The 25,851-nt window shown below is 40.3% G+C and overlaps 1 protein-coding gene across 1 annotated transcript in view; it reads right to left on the bottom strand.

The window, feature by feature from the left end:
* Window positions 1–6,884: 6,884 nt before the first annotated feature.
* Window positions 6,885–25,851, bottom strand: part of salto — a 157,619-nt gene continuing 138,652 nt past the window's right edge. Inside the window, exon 9 of the mRNA XM_068229878.1 lies at window positions 6,885–7,514. Within this exon, the coding sequence (XP_068085979.1) occupies window positions 7,490–7,514 (25 nt within the window). The 3' untranslated portion in view covers window positions 6,885–7,489. The remainder of the gene's footprint in view (window positions 7,515–25,851) is intronic.

Here is a 25,851-nt window from a genome sequence, read left to right as displayed (position 1 = left end):
AGCGGGGGTGGAAGGTGGACGATCAGGACTGGGCGGGGAACGGGATTGCTCTACTCGGTAAGTCCTGCTGCGGAAACGAACGCCATTGGTGATGAGCTGGTCTACATCAGCGGCGGTGGAGAGCTGTAGACGGACCATGAATGTTGGGCCATGATAGTTGAAAATACGGAAGGCTCGACGGACTGGAACACCTGCCTGTTTGAGTTCTTGCAGTACATCCTGGTCAGAGATTGCAGGGTCGATGCCACGGAGGACACAACTCGAAGACGGTTGCAGGGGAGGGTCTGTTTCAGCGAGTGCTTGTCCGTGATGGGCTGACTGAGCCACAGAGGTGACCACCATGGGGTTTGCAGGGGGCGGCAAGGGACTGGGAAGAGAGACAGGTAGGGAAACAGTGGACATGATAGGAGAAGAATGGCTAGGCGTGGGAAGGACGGTCGAAGTAGTCAGGGAAGTAGAGACAGAGGTGGTAATGGTGGTAGTAGTAGTAGTAGTGGGAGTGGTGGGGGTGGATGTAATAGAACCGGGAGGCTGTGAGTCCGGCTGTTGTTTGCGAGAGGAACGGGGTTTGACAGTGAGAGGAGGGTCGGGAAGATAGCGCAGTTGGTGGAAAAGCTTCTCAGGAGTAGGGACCACTTCATGTAGACGATCATTGATGAGGGCGCCCTTGGTTATGAGAGACACCGCTTGAGCTTTTTCACGGAAGAAAGCCAGGACGTCCGGGGACGTTTGACCTGAAGTTCTGCCTTCGAGCCGGAGAACATGATCGATGGAGTGGCCATTATTGTCAATTTCGACACAAATAAAGTAGTCCGTAAAAGTAGTGTCCACGCCTTTGATAAGACGTGTACATGGCGTAGCGGGAAGGCGACAGCCAACGAGGCGTCTGCCCGTTTGATGATTCTTGGGGCGACTGAGTTGCAGGAGAGAAGAAGGCCACCCAGCCAAAAAAATAGCGTGGGGATGCGAAGAGAATGTGTCACCGAAACCCCCTTCGTAGTGATCGAGGGCAATCAGCAAAGCACATCATCTGCTGTCATCATGTAGAGCATATCAAATAGAGGTTATTGTTGATTTAACACAGTAACAACAGCAGAAAAAATTGTTATATTTATGTTTAATCGTATTTCTTTGGGTAGGCATTGCCTCAAATCACTCCAAGTAGTTTTGCCACTGCTATTTTGTAATATATCAGCATATATAAAAGACAGTAAACACATTAAGTACGGTATGTAGACACACATGAAAATTATTTTCTAGAGATGGGATCAAGATGTTTTAAGAGAAAAATGTACCTAAAATACTAAAATTAACATTGTGAAGGTACATGTACGACTTCCCCTTTAAGAACATTCCTTATAGCTATTATCCTTTGGTTGTGGTAGAGAAACTGCATTTCTTTGTATCTGTGTTTATTGCCACTCTTGTCTCAGCCCTTTAGCTCGCATGTTCTGGGTTAACTTCACGTTTACCTTTCCTGGCTTCAAAGTGTTTTGAGGTGGACAGAAATTCAGCAAATTCTGGCTTCAAAGTATTTTGAGGTGGACAGAAATTCAGCAAATTCTGGCTTCAAAGTGTTTTGAGGTGGACAGAAATTCAGCAAATTCTGGCTTCAAAGTATTTTGAGGTGGACAGAAATTCAGCAAATTCATTTATGGTTGTGATGAAATCTTTAGTGTAATGCCTTTATAAAAGCATATGGCACTCATTCAATTCCCTTCTCAAATAATAATCTGCATAAAATCTATGGATATCTGTAGGTTTTCCGTAAATATTGATTAAGAAAACAGTAATTGTAGTGCTCGTAACGCTTTAACCACGGTTTTGTCTGATTCTGCAGGACTGAGAAACCCATTATAAATTACATTGATAACTTTTTAAGGAATTGTAATAAACTCTTGTAAGTTTGAAATCTTGTTTGGACACTTATGACTATAATACATTAACAATTTATCACATTCGGATGGAACGCTTTGTTTATGCATAGTCTTAAACTCAAGGTTAGTCCATAGAATGCAAAAAAAACACGTTCTTTTTCGTTCCGATTATAACAGATGCAGAAAGAAACATGACCATAAAGATGAATACCACTGTTAAGTGCAGAAAGAATGAAGCTATAATTTTCTGCAGTTAGGTTTGAGATTGGTGCAGCAGTTCATTTTTTATGCGAGTTTGAACTCGAGTATCCAAACTTTTGAATCCGACAGTAAGCAAGTTCTGCTACATACGTCTTCTTCTAGCACCAGTTTATCTTTCGACTTTTACATCCTCTGAATAATTCTTATGTAAATTATGTCTGTAACTTCAGGTCGGTGAACTGAAGAGCTCTGATTTTGGCATTGTGCACTGTTTCCATAACGCATTGCTTGTTATTATAGCTCTCTTTTGATTGGCTTCTAGCTGGAAAATTATCGCTACAGATGGAATATAACTTTGATTTGACATACATTAACATCTAAGAGCTAAGATCTCAAGGTACAGTATGCTGTATGACTGCTGGAACCCCATCTACCAAATTAACGTTCACATACCAGATGTTACAAAACATGTTCCCCTAAAATTTTTTAACTGTGCATATGGTTGCTGTGCTTTCTTGGAACAAGTGGGCTTTTGGATGTCCAGAATGTTTTTGGAGATATTCCAGAACTGTTATTACTGGAGTAAAATATATGTCTTTCATTCATTTATTTTTTCTATGTTGTTTGGACTTACATATTTTCGAGTCAGCGAACAGGTTTTACCACTTGAATTGTTGGCAATTCATATAACTTCTTTATTGAAAGCCACATGTTGTGTCCTCTCTGTCAAACATTGTCTTCTCTAAAAATGTGTTTTTTTTACATTCTTTTAAATGTGACATGTATCTAATGCAAGAAATGAGGGTCAGTTTGGGTCATTTGGGTGAGTAATTTGCAGCTTCATACTCTTGCTATTGGAAAGTCATCTCATCATATTAACGTTGGTCATACGATTATCGGAAAGTAGACTTACTACAAGAAATCCACAAGCCTCATTCTCTTTGATTACAGGCAATTGCCTTGCCTGAGATTCGTTTGGTAAAGAAGTACGCGACTAGCAGTCTGTAATTAATTCTTAACCCCGCTGTCAGACAACAAAGCAAGTTATTGGCAAGAATTTCAGATCGCTCACATTCTTAAGGTTCTTAATTTTGGATGATCTACAATAGATGTGGTTTTGTAACTAAGGAAAGTTTCTAGCTTTTTGTCATATTGCAATTGTTTTATTGCTGTTTCATCAACTATCAAGGAACATATTCTTTCAGCCTCATTCAAACATTCAGATTCTAGGGTTAATCTCTCTTTCTCAAGGTTCATAACTTCTGGACAGTGTGCTCTTAGAAGGCAACTTTAGTATATATTTCCTAGCAAACCTGTAATCTTTGGGTGATATGCATTACCACACTAGACTGTGTTTTACAGTGGATTCTGTGCATCAGGGAGAGTATTTCTCAAAATTCGCTATTTGTTCACGATGGGATGAAGACTTGGCATTTCAGGGATCTTGCTTGGCTGTTTTAATTATTCATTGTTAATTACTGTTTTAAGTCTCCAACTCCTGAACAGTTTGACCAAGAAATAAGACTTCCAACTGAGATAGCTAAATAAAATTCAGGAAACTCAATTGTCAGAAATTAGCAGTGTTTTGCCCCAGTGCAGCATGGACTCGTCAGTTGGATACCGCACCTTCCCAAGACAGTGGCTGGCTAGCACGCTAGGAGAGACACTGCTGCAAGTTAATATCTATCCTGTGATAAGCACAAATGCAGTGCCGATGTATTAGGGGAGGATTACATCTCCACCTGCTATATATGCCCTCCCAGGCTACCATGATCATTTTTATTGAGTTTGTTTTGATGATGTTAAAGTTTAACCTGCGCTCCCCACCATTTCATTCGCAATTTTTTTTTTTTCTATTTTTGAACAGTTGCTCGTCTAAAACGTCACACTAGATATCAACGGAACGATGATAGTCACCATTCCGGCATACTCGTGCAGGGAGACACCTGAGGTACTGCTTTCTTCACAGCTAGGCTCTTTTGATTCATATTTCCATTTTTTACTTGTGGCATTGATTGATTGATTGATTGATTGATTGATTGTTTTATAGTAGGTGTCCGCTTTGGTTTGATCTGTTGGACTTTAAGATGGATAAAGGAAAGCAGAGGTAATAGCAGCAGTTTCTGCAGTTCCTTAATTTTCAATCCAGGCTGATAGTCGGACTCATGTAAATGAAGGCTGCTCTTGATGTTGCGTCAGTTTGGTTGGGAAATTCATTAAATGATACACCGCTCACTTTACTACCCTGGCTAGTGCAGCAAGGCACATGGCTATTGATAGACTGAAACGTGTAATAAGAGATTAATATACCAAGTTAAGGTGGCCTATGACATGATCATAGGCAATAAATAATTAAAGCAAATATGTCACGAATGCCTTCTGTGATGTAGGAAATTAGATGAAAGGGGTATGTAAAACTTGAATGGCATGTGAGATGTAAGCATGTCTTGTATTTATTTCTTTTAATAAATTACTGCCATTATATACCTTCTTATGATGAAATAAATCTTCTCTACTTCCGCTATTATCACAACTCAACACATTGATTACTCCCTCTTTCCTGTTGTTCCTAATGTGCCTCCAGCACGGTTTACTGCACATTGCTAGCACCACAGCAGCCAAAATGGTCCCTACGTTATGTTCACAAAGAAGCACGCAATCCAAGCGAAGTGGGGTGGCTGAGAGGTATGCTAGAGGGTGATGACCATATGCTGTTCAGTCCGTTCAATAATGCCATTTCCAGCAGTCAACACATTCATTCCAACATGTGCCACCATTTATATAGAAAAGAACATTTTAGACAGCCAAATTGTAATAATAACTTTGTGACTAATTTTAGTTTTAAATGATCTACTTTTCCTCACTAGTTTGTAAATGTTACAATTTACAAGTGACGTTTTGATTAATTTTAGTTTCAAAATAACTTACCTTTCCACACTAGTGCATAAATGTTTTTATGCAATCTTTCTTAAAAATAGATAATATTAAAAAAGATTTTTAATCCCTCCATTCATTATAAATACACTGACTGACAGTGACAATGCAACACCAAGGAGGAGTGGTTCGAAAGGGATGAAAGTTGGGGAAAAAACAGAGACGGCACGGACGAATAATTGATGTTTATTTCAAACCGATATGCAGGTTACACAATGCGCACGGCATCGACTCAGTAGGATGTAGGACCACCGTGAGCGGCGATGCACGCAGAAACACGTCGAGGTACAGAGTCAATAAGAGTGCGGATGATGTCCTGAGGGATGGTTCTCCATTCTCTGTCAACCATTTGCCACAGTTGGTCGTCCGTACGAGGCTGGGGCAGAGTTTGCAAACGGCGTCCAATGAGATCCCACACGTGTTCGATTGGTGAGAGATCCGGAGAGTACGCTGGCCACGGAAGCATCTGTACACCTCGTAGAGCCTGTTGGGAGATGCGAGCAGTGTGTGGGCGGGCATTATCCTGCTGAAACAGAGCATTGGGCAGCCCCTGAAGGTACGGGAGTGCCACCGGCCGCAGCACATGCTGCACGTAGCGGTGGGCATTTAACGTGCCTTGAATACGCACTAGAGGTGACGTGGAATCATACGCAATAGCGCCCCAAACCATGATGCCGCGTTGTCTAGCGGTAGGGCGCTCCACAGTTACTGCCGGATTTGACCTTTCTCCACGCCGACGCCACACTCGTCTGCAGTGACTATCACTGACAGAACAGAAGCGTGACTCATCGGAGAACACGACGTTCCGCCATTCCCTCATCCAAGTCGCTCTAGCCCGGCACCATGCCAGGCGTGCACGTCTATGCTGTGGAGTCAGTGGTAGTCTTCTGAGCGGACGCCGGGAGTGCAGGCCTCCTTCAACCAATCGACGGGAAATTGTTCTGGTCGATATTGGAACAGCCAAGGTGTCTTGCACATGCTGAAGAATGGCGGTTGACGTGGCGTGCGGGGCTGCCACCGCTTGGCGGCGGATGCGCCGATCCTCGCGTGCTGACGTCACTCGGGCTGCGCCTGGACCCCTCGCACGTGCCACATGTCCCTGCGCCAACCATCTTCGCCACAGGCGCTGCACCGTGGACACATCCCTATGGGTATCGGCTGCGATTTGACGAAGCGACCAACCTGTCCTTCTCAGCCCGATCACCATACCCCTCGTAAAGTCGTCTGTCTGCTGGAAATGCCTCCGTTGATGGCGGCCTGGCATTCTTAGCTATACACGTGTCCTGTGGCACACAACACGTTCTACAATGACTGTCGGCTGAGAAATCACGGTACGAAGTGGGCCATTCGCCAACGCCGTGTCCCATTTATCGTTCGCTACGTGCGCAGCACAGCGGCGCATTTCACATCATGAGCATACCTCAGTGACGTCAGTCTACCCTGCAATTGGCATAAAGTTCTGACCACTCCTTCTTGGTGTTGCATTTGCTCTGTCAGTCAGTGTATTCACAACACAGTTATTCATGATACAGGGTTGAACACTTGGAGATGTAGCAAACTATCTTTCTTCTTCTTCTTGGTGGACTTGAATTGATATTCAAGTTCTTTTCAGTTTTGACACATTTAATGTATAATCTTTTAAGGTTTTTAGTGTGTCAAAATTAATACAAGATACAAAAATACTAGAGAATATTCTTTTATTAATAAAAATGTTTTCTCTCCCAGGTATTTTCTAGTCTTTTCTTGATTATGTGTTAGTTTCGATAGATTCAAAAACTATTGTTACATATATAATAATGATGTTTACTTAAAACAAGTCCATAGCAAGCAGTTATCATAAAAAACGGCACTACTGTAATAACGTCTGGAAAAAAGAGATAATTTTTCCTTGGTGAAATAACTGTTATAATTCAGCTATCCTTTATGCAACATGTCCAAAAAATGCATAAAACACTCACATTTCAGGACTCGTTACACAAACAGAGCTGTGTACATGTTATTTAACAGAGCTCAAAGAAGGCCCCTATAAACAGTTTAGAAAAGACTTGCATTTCATCATATTAAAGAACTTCTCCAGTGATCAGGAAATGGTGACATTGCTAGGGCAACATTATGTCCCATCATCTCAAACGCTGACAAGAGATTTTTATAAAATTTTGAGTCTTATAGACATTTTAAAAATCATATTTCTTAAAGGACTGAATGAGAGCCATATCCAATGTTACCATCCTGCTCAAGGAAATCAACACACATCTCCTTTTTTTTGTTTTTTAAAAAATAACTTTTCTCCAGGCAGTACAAATAAAATTTACAAATTCCTGTACACACTAACACTTAAATTTTTAGTACACAACAAAAAAGAGATATATCAAAATGTATTGTTTGTGCCATTAAAGAGCCATGGTCTACCAAAATCACTCTTGAAGTGGATTCAGGAACAGGTCTTTCTTCTTCAAAGTGCAGCTCTGTGCTTTCTGTTAGAGGAAAGGGAATTTCCTTCCCCTGTAAAGAAAAAAGACGAGTTTTATTTGAGCGAGTCTTGTTGAGGCTTACAGAAGGCAACTTGGATGTGGTTCCCTTTCTTTCAAATAAATTCAGGAGTTAAAGTTCAGTCATAATTGTTTTATTACAAACAATGATCTCTTGGACAATGGCAAGGTCGAGAAAGTTTGCAGTGCTGTCCTGTTCCAGCTGGTTTGGTTTTTCCTGCATTCTAATTGTAGTTTGAAGTAACACATTTTGAAGGAGTCGTGAGTGAGCCTGAAGGCTACATCAGCTGTCATTGATAGCCTTAGCATCACTGAAGGGAAATGAGGAGTAAGGCAGTTTTCCATTGCTTTCCTCACCAAGCCAAATATCATACATCAGTCTGCTAAACCCACAGAAACACACAATTCCTGACACAATAACTAAGAGAATTCTTGTACAGAAGAATCCACGTCAAACTTAATATTGAGCATTACCTTGTCCCGTGCTACGGTCTCGTCTATAAATAAAATTGATGTTTTGTCTGCACATGAAGAAAAGGACCATTTTGTTTGATATAAAAACTTTTCATGTCATATAAAGACAATGAGGCCCACAGGTGCAGTTTCTGTCTATGTATGAATGCATGATTGATAGATTATCATGTGAAAATAGCTGGGCATAGTTTTATGAAACTAGGTATATATTTTATAATTGGAATGTATTATACTAGCCCCACCCAACTTACTTTAAATTTAATTTTAAATGTTTAATATTCTGACAGCTTTTTTGATAGTCCCAATCATAATTTAAATATTCACAGATTTTTATTTTAAAGTTCATCAACTGCAAGCCCGCCTCATGACCATGATTGTTGAGGTGTCAGTTCTTTAAGGCCTGACACTGTGATAGCTAGTGTGAGTCCCGTGATGGAAAAGACTTTTACCATCAGAATAGGAGAGGTGGTGGTATACAACTTCTAATCACTAGATTGCTTGCAAAAAGTCTGGGTTCAATTCCAAACCTCTCTGCAGTGTTCTTATAGAGTGAGGGCATATGACGCTGTTGATGGTGATTTATCCGTCAGATGGAGACATTAATCCTTGAACAGACTCCTCTCCCTACCATGTGATCATTATCATATGTTCATAAAGCTTGCCTCGTGTCAAGTCTGTATGGTCTGACACCGTGGTTTGAGTACCGTTGGTGTAAAAAAAATGTCACCATCAGAATCTTGGCTGGTAGGGTAGGGGAGGTGATGGTATACAAAAGCCTGAATTCAATTCCATATGGCACTGTTGATGGTGATATTGGGGATGTTAACCCTTGAGAACACCCCTTGAGAGGAGTAGGCTATGTGCCAACACTGGGTTTTACCTCTCTCTACATCATCTCATTATCATTATCATTCCATATCCAGTCACACTGGTCGACCATAGGGTCAAATAGACCTGCACCAGGTGAGCCAAACATGTCCTTGGACATCCGGCATGCAATCAGTAAATACAATTTAACAAATCTTCCCACACTCAGACATGCAGGTTGCCCAAGGGTGCCTCTCCAGAGACCACAGGGCATTACGTCAACAGTGAGCTTCACTGACATGATGTGAGGATAGTGGTGGTTCTAGTCGTGATTGTCTTTGTAAGTTACATAATCACATGATCATCTGCCCCTACTAATGAAGATGACATTTGAAGGAACAGGCATTTGAAGAATAAGGGAAAAAGAGCTCCCTAGGCCTCGAATGTTCTTAGCATTGTTGAGCTGGAAGAAAAAAAAATGTGATGGCCAACAAACTCCAAAGCCTGTAAAAGTGATCACAGTAAGATATAACAGTAACCGACTGGCATTAGTCGAGGGGCTGCTTCTATCCGCCAGATGGCAATTAGTGCGGCAGTTGTACAATAACTGACTAATCAGTAGAGCTAGGAATCTTACGTGCTGCATCTTAATATTTATTATTATTAAAACATTCAAATTGACTTGTCTGACAAGGAAAACCTGAGATAAACAATCTTAACTGTGTTTTCGTTGCACCTGTTCGCACCTTTTTCTCAGTGCCAGCACCATTTAGCACTCTCTCCCACCTCATGCTTTTGCTCCTTTTCCGCGTTGTATTCCCATACAAATCTAACAAAGGAAACTGAACATCTGTGACTTAATCCACTTTTCTCCTGTTGACTGTCTTATAAATGGACATATCTCCTACTTTCTGTATGCTTTTGTTAGAATTTACGGTTTTCAGGGTGGTATCACATTAGTTTTGCTCATTTATTTTGGGTGAAAGCTTTCATATTAGTTTGAGCCTCAGTGAACTCCCATTAAGCAAAAGGTCTACTAATCAGTTTGTGCTTTACCGCACGACAGTTAGGTGAAAGCTTTTGAACAGGAAGAAAAAAAGGGGGAAAGTGAAGTCAAATTGATCAATTAGCAATCCCACCAATCAGAATTATGAATTTAAACTGTTGTAATTTTTCAGTTATGAGTACACTTTGGCTAGGGCATGGTGTCTTTGTAATTCTCCTTTGTAGCCAATATTCAGCTGAAACAGAAAATGAACGCTTGGAAAATGCAGATATTCAAAGTGATTTGTCTGTTCTGAGGTGCAATAATAACTACTTCCTCTTCTACCTTCCTCAGTTCTCACTGCATGGGGTACTGGCTTGAAGGCTTATCTTTAACCAGATTATGTGATTTCTGAGATGCATTACCGAATGTGACAAAGGGCGGTGAACTAGCATATGAACATTTTACTGTACATGGTCACTCTTTCCTGACAAGTGCCGTTACAAAACTGGAGGAGCAGTGTCCTCAGAGAGATGCACGATGGGCTAGTTCTGATGGTTGAGGAGGAGGCACTGGAGGGTATTGGAAAGTGAAAGCTGGAGTAGAGCTTTAGCCATAAACCCTGACATTGAGGATTTTGCGAGTTGCAACAAACAAGGATCTGTATTACTGACTACAAACAAAATATGCACCACTTTTATCTGCTGACGTTCCTTTTCGATTTACAAGTACTTACTTAGTGAGCGGAGGTGCAGCTTCACTGAAGAAAACTTAACTTTTTCTGTACAAGCGACTTTAATAACATTATGACTGAGCGAATGCCTGCGCGGTTTGACTCCATTGGTAGCTGTCAGGAGATAGTGGGTTCGACAGACCTGAAGATGGTTTTCTGTGGTTTCTCATTTTCACACCTGTCTTCAGATAAGGCCATGTTCGCTTCCTTCACACTTCTAGCCCCTTCCTATCCCATCATCACCATAAGACCTATCTGTGTCGGTGCAACATAAAGGAAATCGTAAATAAATTAGTTTACCTTCCGTTTGAGATCAAATCAAGAACTGTATGAAAAATGCAAGAACATTTCAACCTCAATAAGAAAAAGGCACCTGATTTTCTATGGACACCTGAGAAGAATAGAACCAGAATGCCTAGCCAATAAAATCCTCATCTTCCAGGAAAGAAGAAAGACCCAAGTACCATGGCTGAAAGAAGTTCATCAGGATCTTCAAAAAAGTGGCATTAAGCAGGAAGATATTACGAACAGAACAGTGTTCAGAAGGAAAATTGCGGAGGTGAGAGATCTGTTGATAGAGAAACTCAGGAGGACAAGAAGGGTGTTCTCGGATGAGGAACGAGCAAAAGCGAGCTAGAGAATGAAGGAGTATTGGTGTAATAAGAAAGAACATTAACAGTCAAGAAAGCTGTGTAATCATAACCCATAGGAGGTTGAAATGATCCTAAATAATAATAAATAAATAAATAATTTAATTGCGCTTTGGCATTGTTTTTAAGAGCCTTTTAAATACCTGTGTGAATATTTGTCTTAATATATAACGTTATGGTTTTGGTACAGTTTTTATTGAATATTTACATTTTAAATTTGCACCTTAAATCCTAACTCTACTAATCAGTGAGGGAGACAACAGCTACAGTAGCTTTAACAAAATGTTTTTCCTTGTCTTTTTTGTTATAACTGAAGCCGTTTTTCCTTAATTTTTTACTTATTTAATTTATAACTGTGAGGTTTTTCCGCCTGTTGAAACTAATTCCGTATAACATAAATTTGGGAAATACCTGAAAAAGATACCATTAATTAAAAAGCAGAATGACATGTTTTGTTCTTGATAGAACATCATCAGATTCTATCAGATCACATTAAAAAAAAATGATTATGAATTGATGAATTGACAAAAATTATTAACCCAATGTGGGTCACACAGGAAATGCCACAGCAGTTACGATGTAGTATATTGCATGTGGAACTTCTTGAGTGTCATATCTTTGCTTCTCTATGTTTTTAAGCAATGATTCATAAACATACGCTATCTGCCATCTATTGCCTACATTACTGAAGCTTGCGCTTGTTCGTATCCTCATGGGAAGTTCCATAAATTTAGTTTTTGTATGCAAATGTCTACGGCTTACGGGAATTGACTGCTAGCTGATGAACATGCCCACTCACAGTCGTGCTGAAGTAGTACCAGATAGTGAGAAAATGTTCGAAATTCTGATGAGTGAGGATTCTGATTTTTCCCATACAGATGAAGAAGTTTATGATGACCTCCTTCCTGAAAATATCATAATCGAGGGTGAAGGAATAAATGATAGTGACTAAGAAGAATTACAACCATGATCTGCAGAGAGGCACAAAACTTGTATCGTGCACATTTCATTGAAAATCATTATCTGTGAAACTCCTCTCCCAACCTGAGTACAAAAATGAACTGATGTAATTGTGAAAGGACTGTGTTGATTTAGGAATTATTCTGAGGGTCATGTACACAAACATACCATAGAAGTATAAGGATACCGGTCTACTGATCCATTCATCCACACTCCTATATTTTCTTGGCTCATGCTTTGTAATCATTATAAATCAATTCTACAATTCTTTCATTTCAATGATGACAGCTCCCTACCTCAAAATGACAAAATCATCCCAAAAGGAGAACCAAAGAACCATATATTAGTGCAAAGATTGTTATAACACCTGTGTCCACTACCACATTTTGTGAAATAGGATGCAAAAGACATTATTGATCACGAAGATTGTGTGATTTTGTGATTTTTCACTTTTTTTAATGTATGGCAGCCAGTTTTAAAAGTATAATGTATTATGTGCCTCAACATTAATTTATAATGGGGTTTATTTATAAGAGTGCAAAAACCTAAATTGTGGAGTATGTCAGTGCTTCAAAAATCTGACCCTCGAAGGGTTAAGAAATGTAAAAAAAAAAGAAGTTTAAATTCTGTTCATATACTTTCAATCCTTTCAATCTGCGAACACATAAATGACAGTGCCCACCATTTCACAGACATTCCTTTTCAATATACAAGTACTTACTTAGTGAATGGAGGTGCAGTCAGGGTGCAAAATTGTTGGGGGAGGGGAAGAGAGGGATTTCCCCCCACCGATGATTTTACCTCCAAGGTTCCCCCCCCCCCCCACTAAAAATGCCTGGGGGGGATTATTTCATTATAAAATAATGAGGGTAATATAGAACACATATAATTTATTGCTGAAATGAGTGATTTTTACTCTGCATTCTTTAAAACATCAGCTATAATTCAAGTGTCTGCCAGACCTTGAGCAATGAAACAACGTAGCAGTGGCAACTCCGCACCTGCAGCCTATTACTCTGGCAAGTCCATCTGAAACCCGGGCATTGTAACTTACTTGAAGCTCTCCTCCCTTGTCGTTGCTCTAAGTAGCTCGAGCTTACACAACTCCTGTACTTCTTGGAGAGGGTATGTTTCCAATAGGACAATGTTCTCTTACGGTGTGTACAAACTAACAAAAAAATTTCATTCAGCACATAGCCCTAGTAGAGGAAGGTTCCGATAATAAAGCAATAAATCTGGACAAATTGCACCTTGTCTGGCTTTTCTTAAGAAAGGGACAGTCTCTCATAAACTTCTCAGCTGATTGGAATAACTTCCTAATGTTTATCATTCTTGTTATAACAACAGAATTCAAACAATAAGATCTAAAATTTACATTTTTCTGAGGGACGGGGTAATTTACAGGGGAATTTTATACAACCTACCCTGCCGGATACTGCCTGAAATAAACACTAGTATTTAATCCCTATTTCCCTTCCCCCCCCCCACCATCATTTCTTTCTGATTTCGCACCCTGGGTGAAGCTACACTGAAAAAAAAAAAGAAAACGTAAGAGTTTCTGTATGAGTGACTTTAATAACAATGTGACCAAGGAAGAGGCTGTGCGGTTTGAGTCCACAGGTAGCTGTCAGCTTGCATTCAGGAGATAGTGATTTCGACAGCCTTGAAGAAGGTTTTCTGTGATATCTCATTTTCACATCTGTCAAACGCTGGGGTTGTTCTTTAAATAAGGCCATGTTTGCTTCCTTCACGCTCCTCGCCCCTTCTTTTCCCATCATCGCCATTAGGACCTATCTGTGCCGGTGTGACATAAAAGCAAATTATAAATAAATAAATAAATAAATAAATAAATAAATAAATAAATAATTTATTGTGCTTTGGGACTGTTTTTTAAAGCCTTTTAAATACTAGTGTGAATTTGTGTCTTAATATATAATGTTAAGGTTTTGGTACAGTTTGTAATGTATATTTACATTTTAAATTTTCACCTTTTTTTGCACCTTTTCGACCCACATTTTGCACCTAAAATCCTAGCTCTACTAATAAGTGAGGGGGGACAATAGTTACAGTAGTTGTAACAAATTTTTTTTTTTTGTTATAATGGGAGCCATTTTTCCTCAGTTTTTGACTTATTTTATTTATAACTGTGAGGTTCTTCAGTCTGTTGAAACTAATTCAGTATAACATAAATTTAGGAAATACCTGTGGTTCCAGACTTTGGAATTCCTTACCAGTCAGTGTGAGAGACAGCTACCAGATTGACATGTGCACTGTACAGCTCAGTGTGTGAATGACAAAGGACTTGTATATGAAGGCAATAGTTGTGTAATATGTGTACTTATATTGTGTGTGTGTATGTGTGCATGTGCATGCATGTGTGCAATATTATTTAGTATTGGTTAACGTGGGCATGAAATGAGGATAGAGCCAACAAGGACAGCATATGTTAACTTGGAAAGACATATGGCAGGGAAACAGATGATGGGAAGACCAAGAACCCACTGGATGGACATCGTAAAGATGGACATTGCAGATTGGGTAAGGACAGTGGAGGACGTCATTAACAACAGAACGTATCTCAATAAGACAGAATGGAAGGGGTTCACCAACAGTACCCGGGAAACTGGAACTGTAAAATGATGATGATGATGATTGGTTAACATACAGTACATTTTTTAATTCTTTTAAACATGTAAGGATTGTGAGTACAATTTAATGCAACTTTTCTCGAGTTCCTTAGGTAGAGGTCCATCCTCACAGACATGCCTACTAGAAAAAGAACTGCACCAGGCCTCTCTGGAGGCCATACTTTTGCTCCTTTTCCAAGACTGTGTCCGTACCCTTCAGCAATTTCTCCAGATCTTCTGCCGTCTCATATAAAATATCATTGGACCGGGCAAGTTGGCCATGAGGTTAGAGGCGCGCAGCTGTGAGCTTGCATCCGGGAGATAGTGGGTTCGAGCCCCACTGTTGGCACCCCTGAAGATGGTTTTCCATGGTTTCCCATTTTCATACCAGGCAAATGCTGCGTCTGTACCTTAATTAAAGCCACGACCGCTACCTTCCCACTCCTAGCCCTTTCCTATCTCATCATCGATCATCGCCACAAGACCTGTCTGTGTCGGTGCGACATAAAGCCAATTAAAAAAATTTAAAAATTGGCAAATCTCAGAGTTTTGATTTCATCTCCTTGGATTGTGATTCCCTTTCCACATTCCTGTTTGATTTCCTTTACTGCCTGTTTTATATGAACACTGAAAAGAAGAGGACACAAACTGCAGCCTTGTCTTATAGGCTCTTATAAAACAAAATTAGAAGTTACCAAACCTCAGCCTTTGTGGGTGAGGTTAACTTCCAAAAGTAACCAGGGGAACATGACCTCTACGGAGCGCATTCCCAGGTGGCGGATAGGGGGCCCTACAGTATGTATGGCTGGTTGAAGTACCCAATACAACCAGCGGACCAGCAGGTAGCCCAATTCCTGGGGGCTTTAAAATACTTTGACACCCTCTCTCCAGGGGTCATAAATATGGAGGGCCCTTGCCCTGGGTTATGGGTGAAGTCCGCAATGGCATCTACAGCGGAGAAGATGAACTTTGACACGGTGGAGAGGGTGGAAGGGGCAAACCCGTAGCATCTGTAGTCCAGAGGAGCGGCTGCGAAAGGCATCTGTCTCTATGTTAGGTGCGGCCTAACTTTGAACCCGGCAGTAGGTATAAAATGCCCTTGGGTGTGGCGAGCCCATCGTAACAATAGCCTATATGGATAAAGCAGATATGGAGCCTCGGAAAAGTTTAGGGCATCCCCTGCTAAAAGCGACGCTCAGCTCTTTGGTTGCTGAGGGAACCGTGAGAAGTGGGCAACCAGCACCAAACTACATCAGCATTGCAACAGTAAATGTCCTGACACTGACGGGAAAGACAGAACTTGTTGACTTCATGAAAGAAAAAGATATGGCCATACTTAGACTGTGTGAATCCAAAAAGAGGAGTACGGGAGAGATTCCTCCGAAAGAAGGATACAGGCTGTATTACAGTGGAGGACCTGAAGCAAAAAACGGAGTGGCCATCATACTTTCATACTTAGAAAAGAAATCCAAGAATATGTGGATTCTATAAAATGCGTCAGTGATAGGATGATGGTGATGAGACTCCAGTTTGGAAATGGCATGAAGGATCTATTTCAGTTGTATGCCCCACAAACGGGTTGTATGTAGATGAACATCTAGAGGACTTTTTAGAGGAACTGGAGAGACAGATAGAAGATAAGGAAGTGCTATTGATGGGAGATCTAAATGCACAAGTTGGAATGGAAAGACAAGAAAAGGAAGATGATGTAGGGCCCTTAGAATATGGAAATGTACATCCAGAAGTCAACTTGTTGGTGGATTTTTGCATGAGGAACCAAATGATTGTTGGAAACACCTGGTTTAGGAAGAACAGTTAGAAGATTACAAGGTCTGGTTGGGGAGACAGGTGAACAAAGACCATGATTGATTATATAATCATAGAGAAAGAACACTGAAAGAACCTTTTAGATGTTACAGCCATGCCTGAAGAAGCCTTTGGTGGAGATCATAGAGTTGTGATAGGAAAACTGAAAGTGGGAAAGATTGATGAACCCCCATTAAGAAGAGAGGAAAGACTTAAAGTATGGAAAAGCATATAAGAAGAATTTCAAAGGGAAATAATACCCTTGGTACCCAGGACGGAGATGGGAAATGTTGAAGATGAATGGAAAAGATTTAAGGAAGCACTGGTTGGATGTGCAGAAAAGGTATGTGGTAAGAACATCAGGAAATGTAAAAGACAAAGAGACACATTGGTGGAATGATAGCCTAAAGATTAAAGTGAAGGAAAAGAAAATGGCATGGAATGCGTGTCATAAGAGGTGACTAAAAGGGACCCTACGGAGCGTAGGGCTCTTAGCTGCAGACTCCCCACTTTCGATTATCCCATCTAACATCCCTTGGTCAACTCTTGTTCTTTTCCAATCCCAAGAGCATTAGGCTGCGAGGCCTACGGAATTTTTCATTTACATGTGTTTCATGGCCCTTGTCTTTCTCTGGGTAATACCTTCATTTTACAAAGTGTCAGATCCCTTCCATTTTGACATAAGTATATCTTATGGCTGGGGGTCGTCCGAAAATTTGTGATAGACGTGACGCAACAAAATGTTTGACGGAAGTGTTACCTAGCAACCGTGCAGGCTATGTCTTATGGCTGGTTGCCATCTGAAATTAGCAGTCGTTGAAGATGGCCATGGCTGGGAGACATATTTATGATCATTTGCTTTTGCAAAGGGAAAAGTGATTTCTTTTTTCCCCCCTCTGTTTCGTATTAATAGAGGTGCAGAGAAAAAAAAAATTAACACCCTTCTTGAGACTCAGAAATTTACATCAAACATGACACATAGAATGGCTATAGCAATTTCAGACTAATTGAGAAAATTACGATTGGAACTTTGAAAAAGTACTGGGCAGGTCACCAGAACCAAACAGTAATCATCAAGGAGGAAGTGAACGTGGAATGACTCAAGTGGTCCAATATGGCCAATGAAGTTGTTAATAATAATAATAATAATAATAATAATAATAATAATAATAATAATAATAATTAATAGAGGATGGTTGCCCAGCTGTACTTCCTCTTAAAACAGTAATTACCACTATCTCACTTGTTCATAACATTACCTGTTCATGATCACTGACAAGTTTACACAACGTAAACAATATTGGTTTAAAGGGATTTGATAAAACTGAGGATGTTCTTATAGAAGGAAACATGTTTATTATTGTGTGTTTCTTTTACAGATGTAATAATGTTATACGTGTTTCATTAAATTAGTCAACACTGGGAAGTATGAAGAGACTTGAGGATTTACACTGATGGATCTCTTATGGAGCAGGAATCCGCAAAGAACTATTCTTTGTTACAAGTTGCTCTTATGGCAATGATCGGATAGGAAAGGCTAGGAGTGGGAAGGAAGCAGCCATAGCCTTAATTAAGGTACAGCCCCAGTATTTGCCTGGTATGAAAATGGGGAAACCATGGAAAATCACCTTCCGGGCTGCCAACAGTGGGGTTCAAACTCACTATTTCCCAAATGCAAGCTCACAGCTGTGCACTCCTAACTGCACAGCCAACTCGCTTGGTAGAACTATTCTTTCAGTGGTACAGGTGTCAGAGGGGGGCTTAAATAGTAGAATTATAACTAACACAAAAAGCTATCAAACTGAATACTTGAGGATTTACATTGTTTGATCACTTATGGAACAGGAAGTATTCTCTCATTACATTTCAGTTGGAAACAACACAACCAGTTTTTATGGTGGTAGTGGGGGTTGGTTATGGCAGTTCAGATCATTGGCCTTCAAGAAGTACATTACAAAGCTGCAATTCAAAAACAATCAACCTGTAACTCAGACAGTAAAATAAGCAGGAAAGATGATATTGTTCCAGTGGTTATCTCTCATGTAGGACTGAGCTGATCCACTGGCAAAGAAAGGAGTCCCACCTACACCACTTGTGGAGAATGACCTGATAAATGTCATCACCGCTAGGTGAGGGAGTTCAAGTAACCACTGAGATATAAAGATGATAGTGTAATGTTGTTAGGAATGTGCTAAACATGTAAATAGTGTCAATAAATCAGTGGTTATACAAGATATCATGTTAGAGTATAACAAACAGTAATATATGGTGCTGAAACTCACATACAGAAGAGCCAGAAATGGAGACGTGGGGAGATATTCAGCTGTACCAGTAAACAACAGCATGAAGCATCAACGTTAACGAAACGGGAAACCTGACAATAACGGAGGTAAGGTCTCGATTAGTACATTCTGAAATGGCTATACAGTTGACAGTTGAGTGTTTATATTGAATAAACATCACAAACATTATTAACTGAAGGCACATCTCCAGGTTCGTCCAGTATCATACCAAGTTAACTGCCATAATAACGTAATACTGAAGATCAAATTAATTCAGTGTATTTCTCGTAGATGTAACAGTCATTATTTACACTTGGTTTAGGGTGCTCAGCTGTGAACCCCACTGTTGGCAGCCCTGGTTTTCCATGGTTTCCCATTTTCACACCAGGCAAGTGCTGGGGCTGTACCTTAATTAAGGCCACAGCCACTTCCTTCCCACTCCTAGGCCTTTCCTATCCTATCGTCGCCATAAGACCTATCTGTGTCGGTGCAAAATTTTGCATGCCACATCAGACAGTATGCAGTCGGGCAAGGACATTTTGACACGCAAGCAGTTTCCTGGGTGTGATTCCAGCCACAGAATGGATATCAGGCATGTAAGCATATCGTACACATATGATGGAAACAGCTTGCATGCCAATACGTCCTTGGCCGACTGCACGCTGTCTTATGCGGCATACAAAAGGCCAAATGCCGTTTTTATTGATATCTCAAAAAGTAACTGTCCAATTTTGAAAATACTTACATGTTTGAACTTGTACGCAGTTGAACGCTTAGGCCAGCTGTATGTATTCATGCTGTTCTATTTAAAATTATGGAGTTAGTATCAATATATTGGTTATTAATCACCCTGTGAGAATAAGTAGCACATTATTTTTACAAGCCCCTGGGTATCATTTATGAATATGAAAACAGAATATCGATATCTTTAATGGTTTAGATGTTATTTCTGCGTAACATCTTGGGTGAATAACCCTGTATAAAATGTGCTGATATTGCAACAAGATTTCACGATCTATTAGGCCTTCTGTCACCAGTTACAATTTCAGGAAAGATTATTTTTCAAGAAACTTGGCTAAGAAATCTGACTGGGATGAACTCTTGTAACAAGATCTTACTCGGAAGTGGAACCAGGGGTGAGAAAATTTAAAAAGCATACACATGATAAGAATCCCATGATCTTGGATCAAGCCAGAACAGATGAGAGTATTACATGTTTTCTGTGATGCAAGTGAACAAATATATGGTGCAGCAGTTTACATTAAGACATTCCTGAATGAAGAAGTCAGGATTGAATAAATCATCGACTTGCCCTGGTTCGGATAATCTCTTTGCAACGACTGGAACTCGTGGGAGCCATCATTGCAGTTCGTCTTCTGGAATATGTGTGACGCAAACTACACTAGTGTCCAAAAGTTAAGCATGATCACTAAATGAGGCCATACCACCTAATAGGAATGTCAGGCGGATTGCTGAACAAACGGAATCTGACTCACACACCATATGTCACACAACTTGTCCAAGAAAACGATGTCAGAAAGGTTCTGATAGCTAAGGCACACCTTAGACAACAACTAACAAAACTTGGCAATGTCTTCCACAACAAAATATGCTGTTAATATGGTGTATGGTTACCCCTGACGGCCACAGATGCTTTGCAGCAATGTGGCATGCTCTCTATCAGATGGTCCAAGAGCTCTTGTGGCAGTCGATCCCATGGTCTTGGAGGGGGCGTGGTGAGGCTCCCCAATGCATCCCAGGCATGTTCTGTAGGATTCAGATCCGCAGACCTCGCTGGCCAGTCCATGTGATTAATGTCTTCCCAAGCCAGAAATTCATCCACCAGAGCAGCTCGGTGCGGTCGGGCATTATCGTCCATTAAGAGGAAGTCTGGACCAACCGCACCTCTGAAGAGTCGAACATGTGGTCTCAGTACCTCATCCCTGTATCTCCGAGCATTAACAGTGTTCCTCGAACCACCCATGAAGATGTGTAGGTCAGTACGGCCATTCAACATGATGAAGTCAAATAAATAATAAAGTTTAATTATTCCACCTATTGTACATTTCAATACGGACCAAAATATGAGAATTATAGCATTCAACATGATGCCGCCCCACACCATGACGCCACCACCACCATACTGGTCCCATTCCACGATGTTCCTGTGGTTGTATTGGCTGCCCAGTTCTCTCCAGATTAATGTGCGACTGGAATCGTTCTGCAAACTGTTCTTCATCTGTGAAGAGCACATGCTTCCATTCATTCATGGTCCAGTTTCGATGTTGACGGCTCCACAGTCTCTGTGCTGGAGTGAGCAGGACACACACCGCTGGACGTCGGGCAAACAGCCCTGCTGTTCTGAGCCTCCGGCACGCTGTTTGCCAGGAAACGGCAACCCCTAAGACGGCTGCAAGCTCCGCCGACAATTGTCTTGCAGCTGGGGCCTATTCCACAAAAGTATGGTCTTGTACATTACAAGTTACTAGTGTGAGTTCTTGTAATGTATGGAGTTGTACATTTCTGTTCCACAAAAGATTGATAGTCTCTTGTACATTACTAGTGAATTGTTACAAGTTTTACAAGTGACAACGTATCAATCAACATACTACGTCATAGCATGAATCAGCTGTTTATCTTCATATTCCATTCGTTGAATTAGGTTAGGCTTGCCTCATTAATCTTAATATCGTATTTTAAGTTAATATTTCTGTGAATTTCTCAATGCTACAATGTTATTTTTCGGTTTATTTCTTTGATGATAGGAAATTACTCCGTTATTATCACCCATTCTGTTCTTCCGCGATCCTCGCATATGTTCCACGATAGTCTGACATACCCACCTTGGTCTGTCATTTGGAATCGGATGCCGCTAATGACGACATTCGGCCGCCAAAATTAATTGTTACAAAATTGCACACTTCGCATGAATTGTTAAAATGGTGTCAAGGAAAGGAAATTATTCATTTTGAAGGAAATAGAAAGAAGGAAAGATATTCATTTCGGTGCATTCAGCGAGAGTCTGAAAAAACAAGACAAAATAAAGGGTTGGATGGAAATATTTGATTTGGAAAAGCTCATGGAGCTTTTGAGGGGAAAAGTTGGATTAATGATTGGAATTACTTGGAATTAATGATTCCGGGAATGTCCTTCTTGGAACATGTTTGTTCAGTATTTTCAGGTCAAGGAACAATTTGAGGAAATTTTATATAATTTATTGCAGCTACCACAGAATGTATTGACCTACAGACCGAAGATTTTACCATCCCATGCATATGTACAATACCATGGTACTGACCATAATTTCCTAGCCAAAGCAGTGTTGTTAGTAGGCCTAACTGTTGTTTAGTAGAGAGAGATTTATTTCTGTTTGTAGGATGTTTCAACCTATGATAAATATCAAAAGTTCTTCCACTTGTATTGTGCTTAACCTAAAACTCTCATTGTATTCAAATAGTGTTAAACTGGAAGTTTATTCTTTCCCTATACAGACGGTAGTTTTCATTTTCATTACCATCACTATCACTTTTGCTAGACCACATATTTATCAAAATGTATCTGAAATAAGTATATTTAAATAGCACTAGTACATTTATATATTATTGTCCTTTCACTGTTCTCAATTCACTAGTAAATTACAAGTACTAGTACTTTTGTGGAACATACCTATAAAAATTCACTGGTAATTTGTAAGTATGGAGTAGTAAAGTACAACTGTAGAAAATTCTTTTGTGGAACAGAAACTCTGGTATTTGTACTAGTTACTAGAGAATTTACTTGTAATGTACAAGACCATACTTTTGTGGAATAGGCCCCTGCACTCCCATTTCGTTGGACGGTTAAGGCCAGATATCAGTCCCGCTGTGGGTTGGTTACCCTTGGTCGACCTGGTACTGGCCTACGACTAATGTCTCCTGTGTCTCAAAATCGTCTCCAAAGCCTGGAAATGACACTTTGTTGCACATTCAAGGATACGGCTACTTCGGTCTGTGTCTGGCCTGCTTCCAGGCGGCCGAGTATTCTACCCTGAAAAACGGGGTCCAAATGGCATCGTTGTCACGTTCACCACGAGGCTACACTCTGCACACTATAACAGGGCAAACACGACTGAGGGAATATGGGGCGCAGGCACCGGCTATGTTTACCTTGCAGTTACACCGCTAGTCGAAGCAGGGAATATTCCTTTCCTATACAGAGTGAACTTGTAAGGTTGGTAGGTGCATATGTCATGCGATTTGCGGTCTATTTCCTGTTGCCCTGCTTACTCGTAACTTACGCTTAACTTTTGGACAGTAGTATATATTTGAAAATACACTGCATCTACTTCTGGACAGATTCAACAATTTTTCTACCCAGTACATTGAATAAAAGGGAAAACTTCGGAATGTAAAGTGTTTGTCTCGAACAGCATAAACCGCAGTGGCGACAATATTCAGGCAAAGAAAACCCTGCTTATCATAACACATGAGGCTTAACAACAGCACAACTTCGTGAATGCAACATATGGTGGCATGGCCCAGTTTGAATCAATAAATCACAAGAGTATTGGCCGAAGCCAGTGAAACATCAAAAACAGAAAAGGAACAGAAAATAATACTTTCCCATGCAGTTGGAAGAAATTCAAGATGCCAAACATCTCTGGATCAAACAGTAATGGAGAGAATAATTTTTGGAGGAAACAGAAGTACTCCAGAAGAATTCAAAACTGCCCAAGCAATCAAAACTCTAACAGTTTTCTCCATTTCTATAAGAAGGTGTTTTACGAGTTGCTGGATTTTACAATTTGCTAATCTGAAAGGAAATGGAAAAACATGCCATTGTTTTAAATGGTGACTGTTATTTTGTAAAGCTATTAATAGAAGAACATAAGAACCAGTTCATGTGGGGACATTCATTTTGAGAATGGACTTTAGGATACTTCAATGATGAGAGATTATAAAGAAAATCATTGGACAATGTTTACCATGCAAAAAGTTGAAAGCTGCAAGTCCAGGATTGAAGCCCCCACTTCATGCAGAACCCCTAACACCCAGCGGACCATTCAAAACCAATGGGGTGGATTTTGCAGGTCCATTATATTCTAAGAATGGAGGAATGTCATGAAAGAGATACAATGCGTTGTTTACGTGTGCTGTCACTCACGCTCTTCAAATGGAGCTTATGACAGATAGAGCATGGAGAAGTTAATTTACACCTTATAACGATGTTAAAATTGAAAACTCAACTAACATAGTCTGTTAGAGTGCTTCGATAACTGCATCTGACGGTTTCATCTTAACTTCACATTTTCACCTGTGCTTCTTCTTTGTGTTTGACTAAACTTTAATGCACAGTGCTCCCTGAAGATTTTAGTGCTTCACTAACAGCAACTAACAGAATTATTTTAACTTTGCACTTTATTTATCTGTGCATTGTTTTACACTTACTTGTGATCGGCTGATGATGACCAAGAATACTGGTCTAAACTGGTTCCTACCAATTTTAATTAAATAGGAATGTAAACTTACATTTCTTATTTTAATAGTATTGAAAGGTTGAATCATTTTATATCCTCTTTTAACTTACAACGATGTATCGCATGAAGAGGACTATGTCGAACAATTTGATCCGACAGTGCTCAAACCTTTGACAAAAATAAAAAGACAGAGAACTTCAAATATTATGGCAACAACTGGATATAGAAAAAGTCATAAATTTTTTAAATGAAAAGCATATTCATTGGCAATACATCGTTGAACACACCACTTGCTTCCTACTCGTAGCCTTGTCACCATAAAGCAACGTAAAGCCAATTGTAAAAGAAAAAAAGATGCTACTGTAATGTGGATTTATGTGGCATTACCTCCACTGGGGATCCACTGGCTCTCATGTCAGACCTCCCATTGGCTCTCTCAGGGAGTTCAGTTATATACGCTGTGCAGTCTTCCCAACGACAAGGGCAAAACAATGGTGATGACGAGGAAGAGGATCGATAAAATGGCATAGTAAGCCATTGAAGTGGTTAAGAATTTCAAATATCAGGATGGAATAATAACTAATGTGGTCGGCAACAGGGTACAACTTGCAAGAAGATTCCATCAGAGCGTGAGAGACCTAGTGAGCAATGACCCGGTACAAAGACCTATTTTCTCCTAGTTCTGAGATATGAAGCAGAAACATAGATTTCAGCTGCCAGAGAGGAAAGCAGAGTACAGAGAATTAAAATGAAGTTTCTTTGAAGCATGCAGCAACAACAAACAAGAAAGGATTGTATATAAAGGAACATGGAGAAATGGTACAGGTAGGAAATGGAGAAACTACAGGATGGAATAGAGACAAATAGGCTGAGATGATATGGCCATGATTAAGTACCCCCTGTGGTAGAATAACACCCACAGTAGCCCCTGCCTGTCAGAAGAGACAGGATTCTGGACTTTGGAGCATAGATTGGTGGCTACGCGCCCTTAGCTGAATCTAGGCATTGCTTCTACTTACTTGTGCCATGCTCCTCACTTTAATCTATCCTATCCAACCTCCCTTGGTCAACTCGTGTTCTTTTCCAACTCTGATGGTATTAGAGCACTCAAGGCCTAGGGAGTGTTTCATTTTGACACCCTTCGTGGCCCTCGTCTTTCTTTGGCCGATAGCTTCATTTTTTGAAGTGTTGGACCCCTTCCATTCTTTCTCTCTGATTAGTGTTATGTAGAGAATATAGTTGTACTTCCTCTTAAAACAGTAATCACCACCACCATGATTAAGTACTGTGCATTACTTTGTGTAGTTTGCTCTTTCATTGTTAGTTGGCACAGCATTTCAATGGGTTTCTATATTTGGTGAGTACATCGAGTTACAAGAGCTACAATGAGGTAAGACATTCCTTTATATGACCCTTGAAAAACAAGCATGTTTTTGAAGAGGACAAATGCTGTTTCGGGAAGGACAGAAATCTCACTGCATAGTTCTGTGTGTGATGTTCATTTTCGTGACAAGTACATTATTAAGGCTGATAAATATGTGATTAACGGCGAAGGACAGAACTTACGTGAC

This window comes from Anabrus simplex, chromosome 12 (assembly GCF_040414725.1).
Source record: "Anabrus simplex isolate iqAnaSimp1 chromosome 12, ASM4041472v1, whole genome shotgun sequence".
Classification (NCBI taxonomy): domain Eukaryota; kingdom Metazoa; phylum Arthropoda; class Insecta; order Orthoptera; family Tettigoniidae; genus Anabrus; species Anabrus simplex.
Note: the sequence above shows the minus strand (reverse complement) of the source record. Positions and strands in the feature narration are given on the sequence as shown.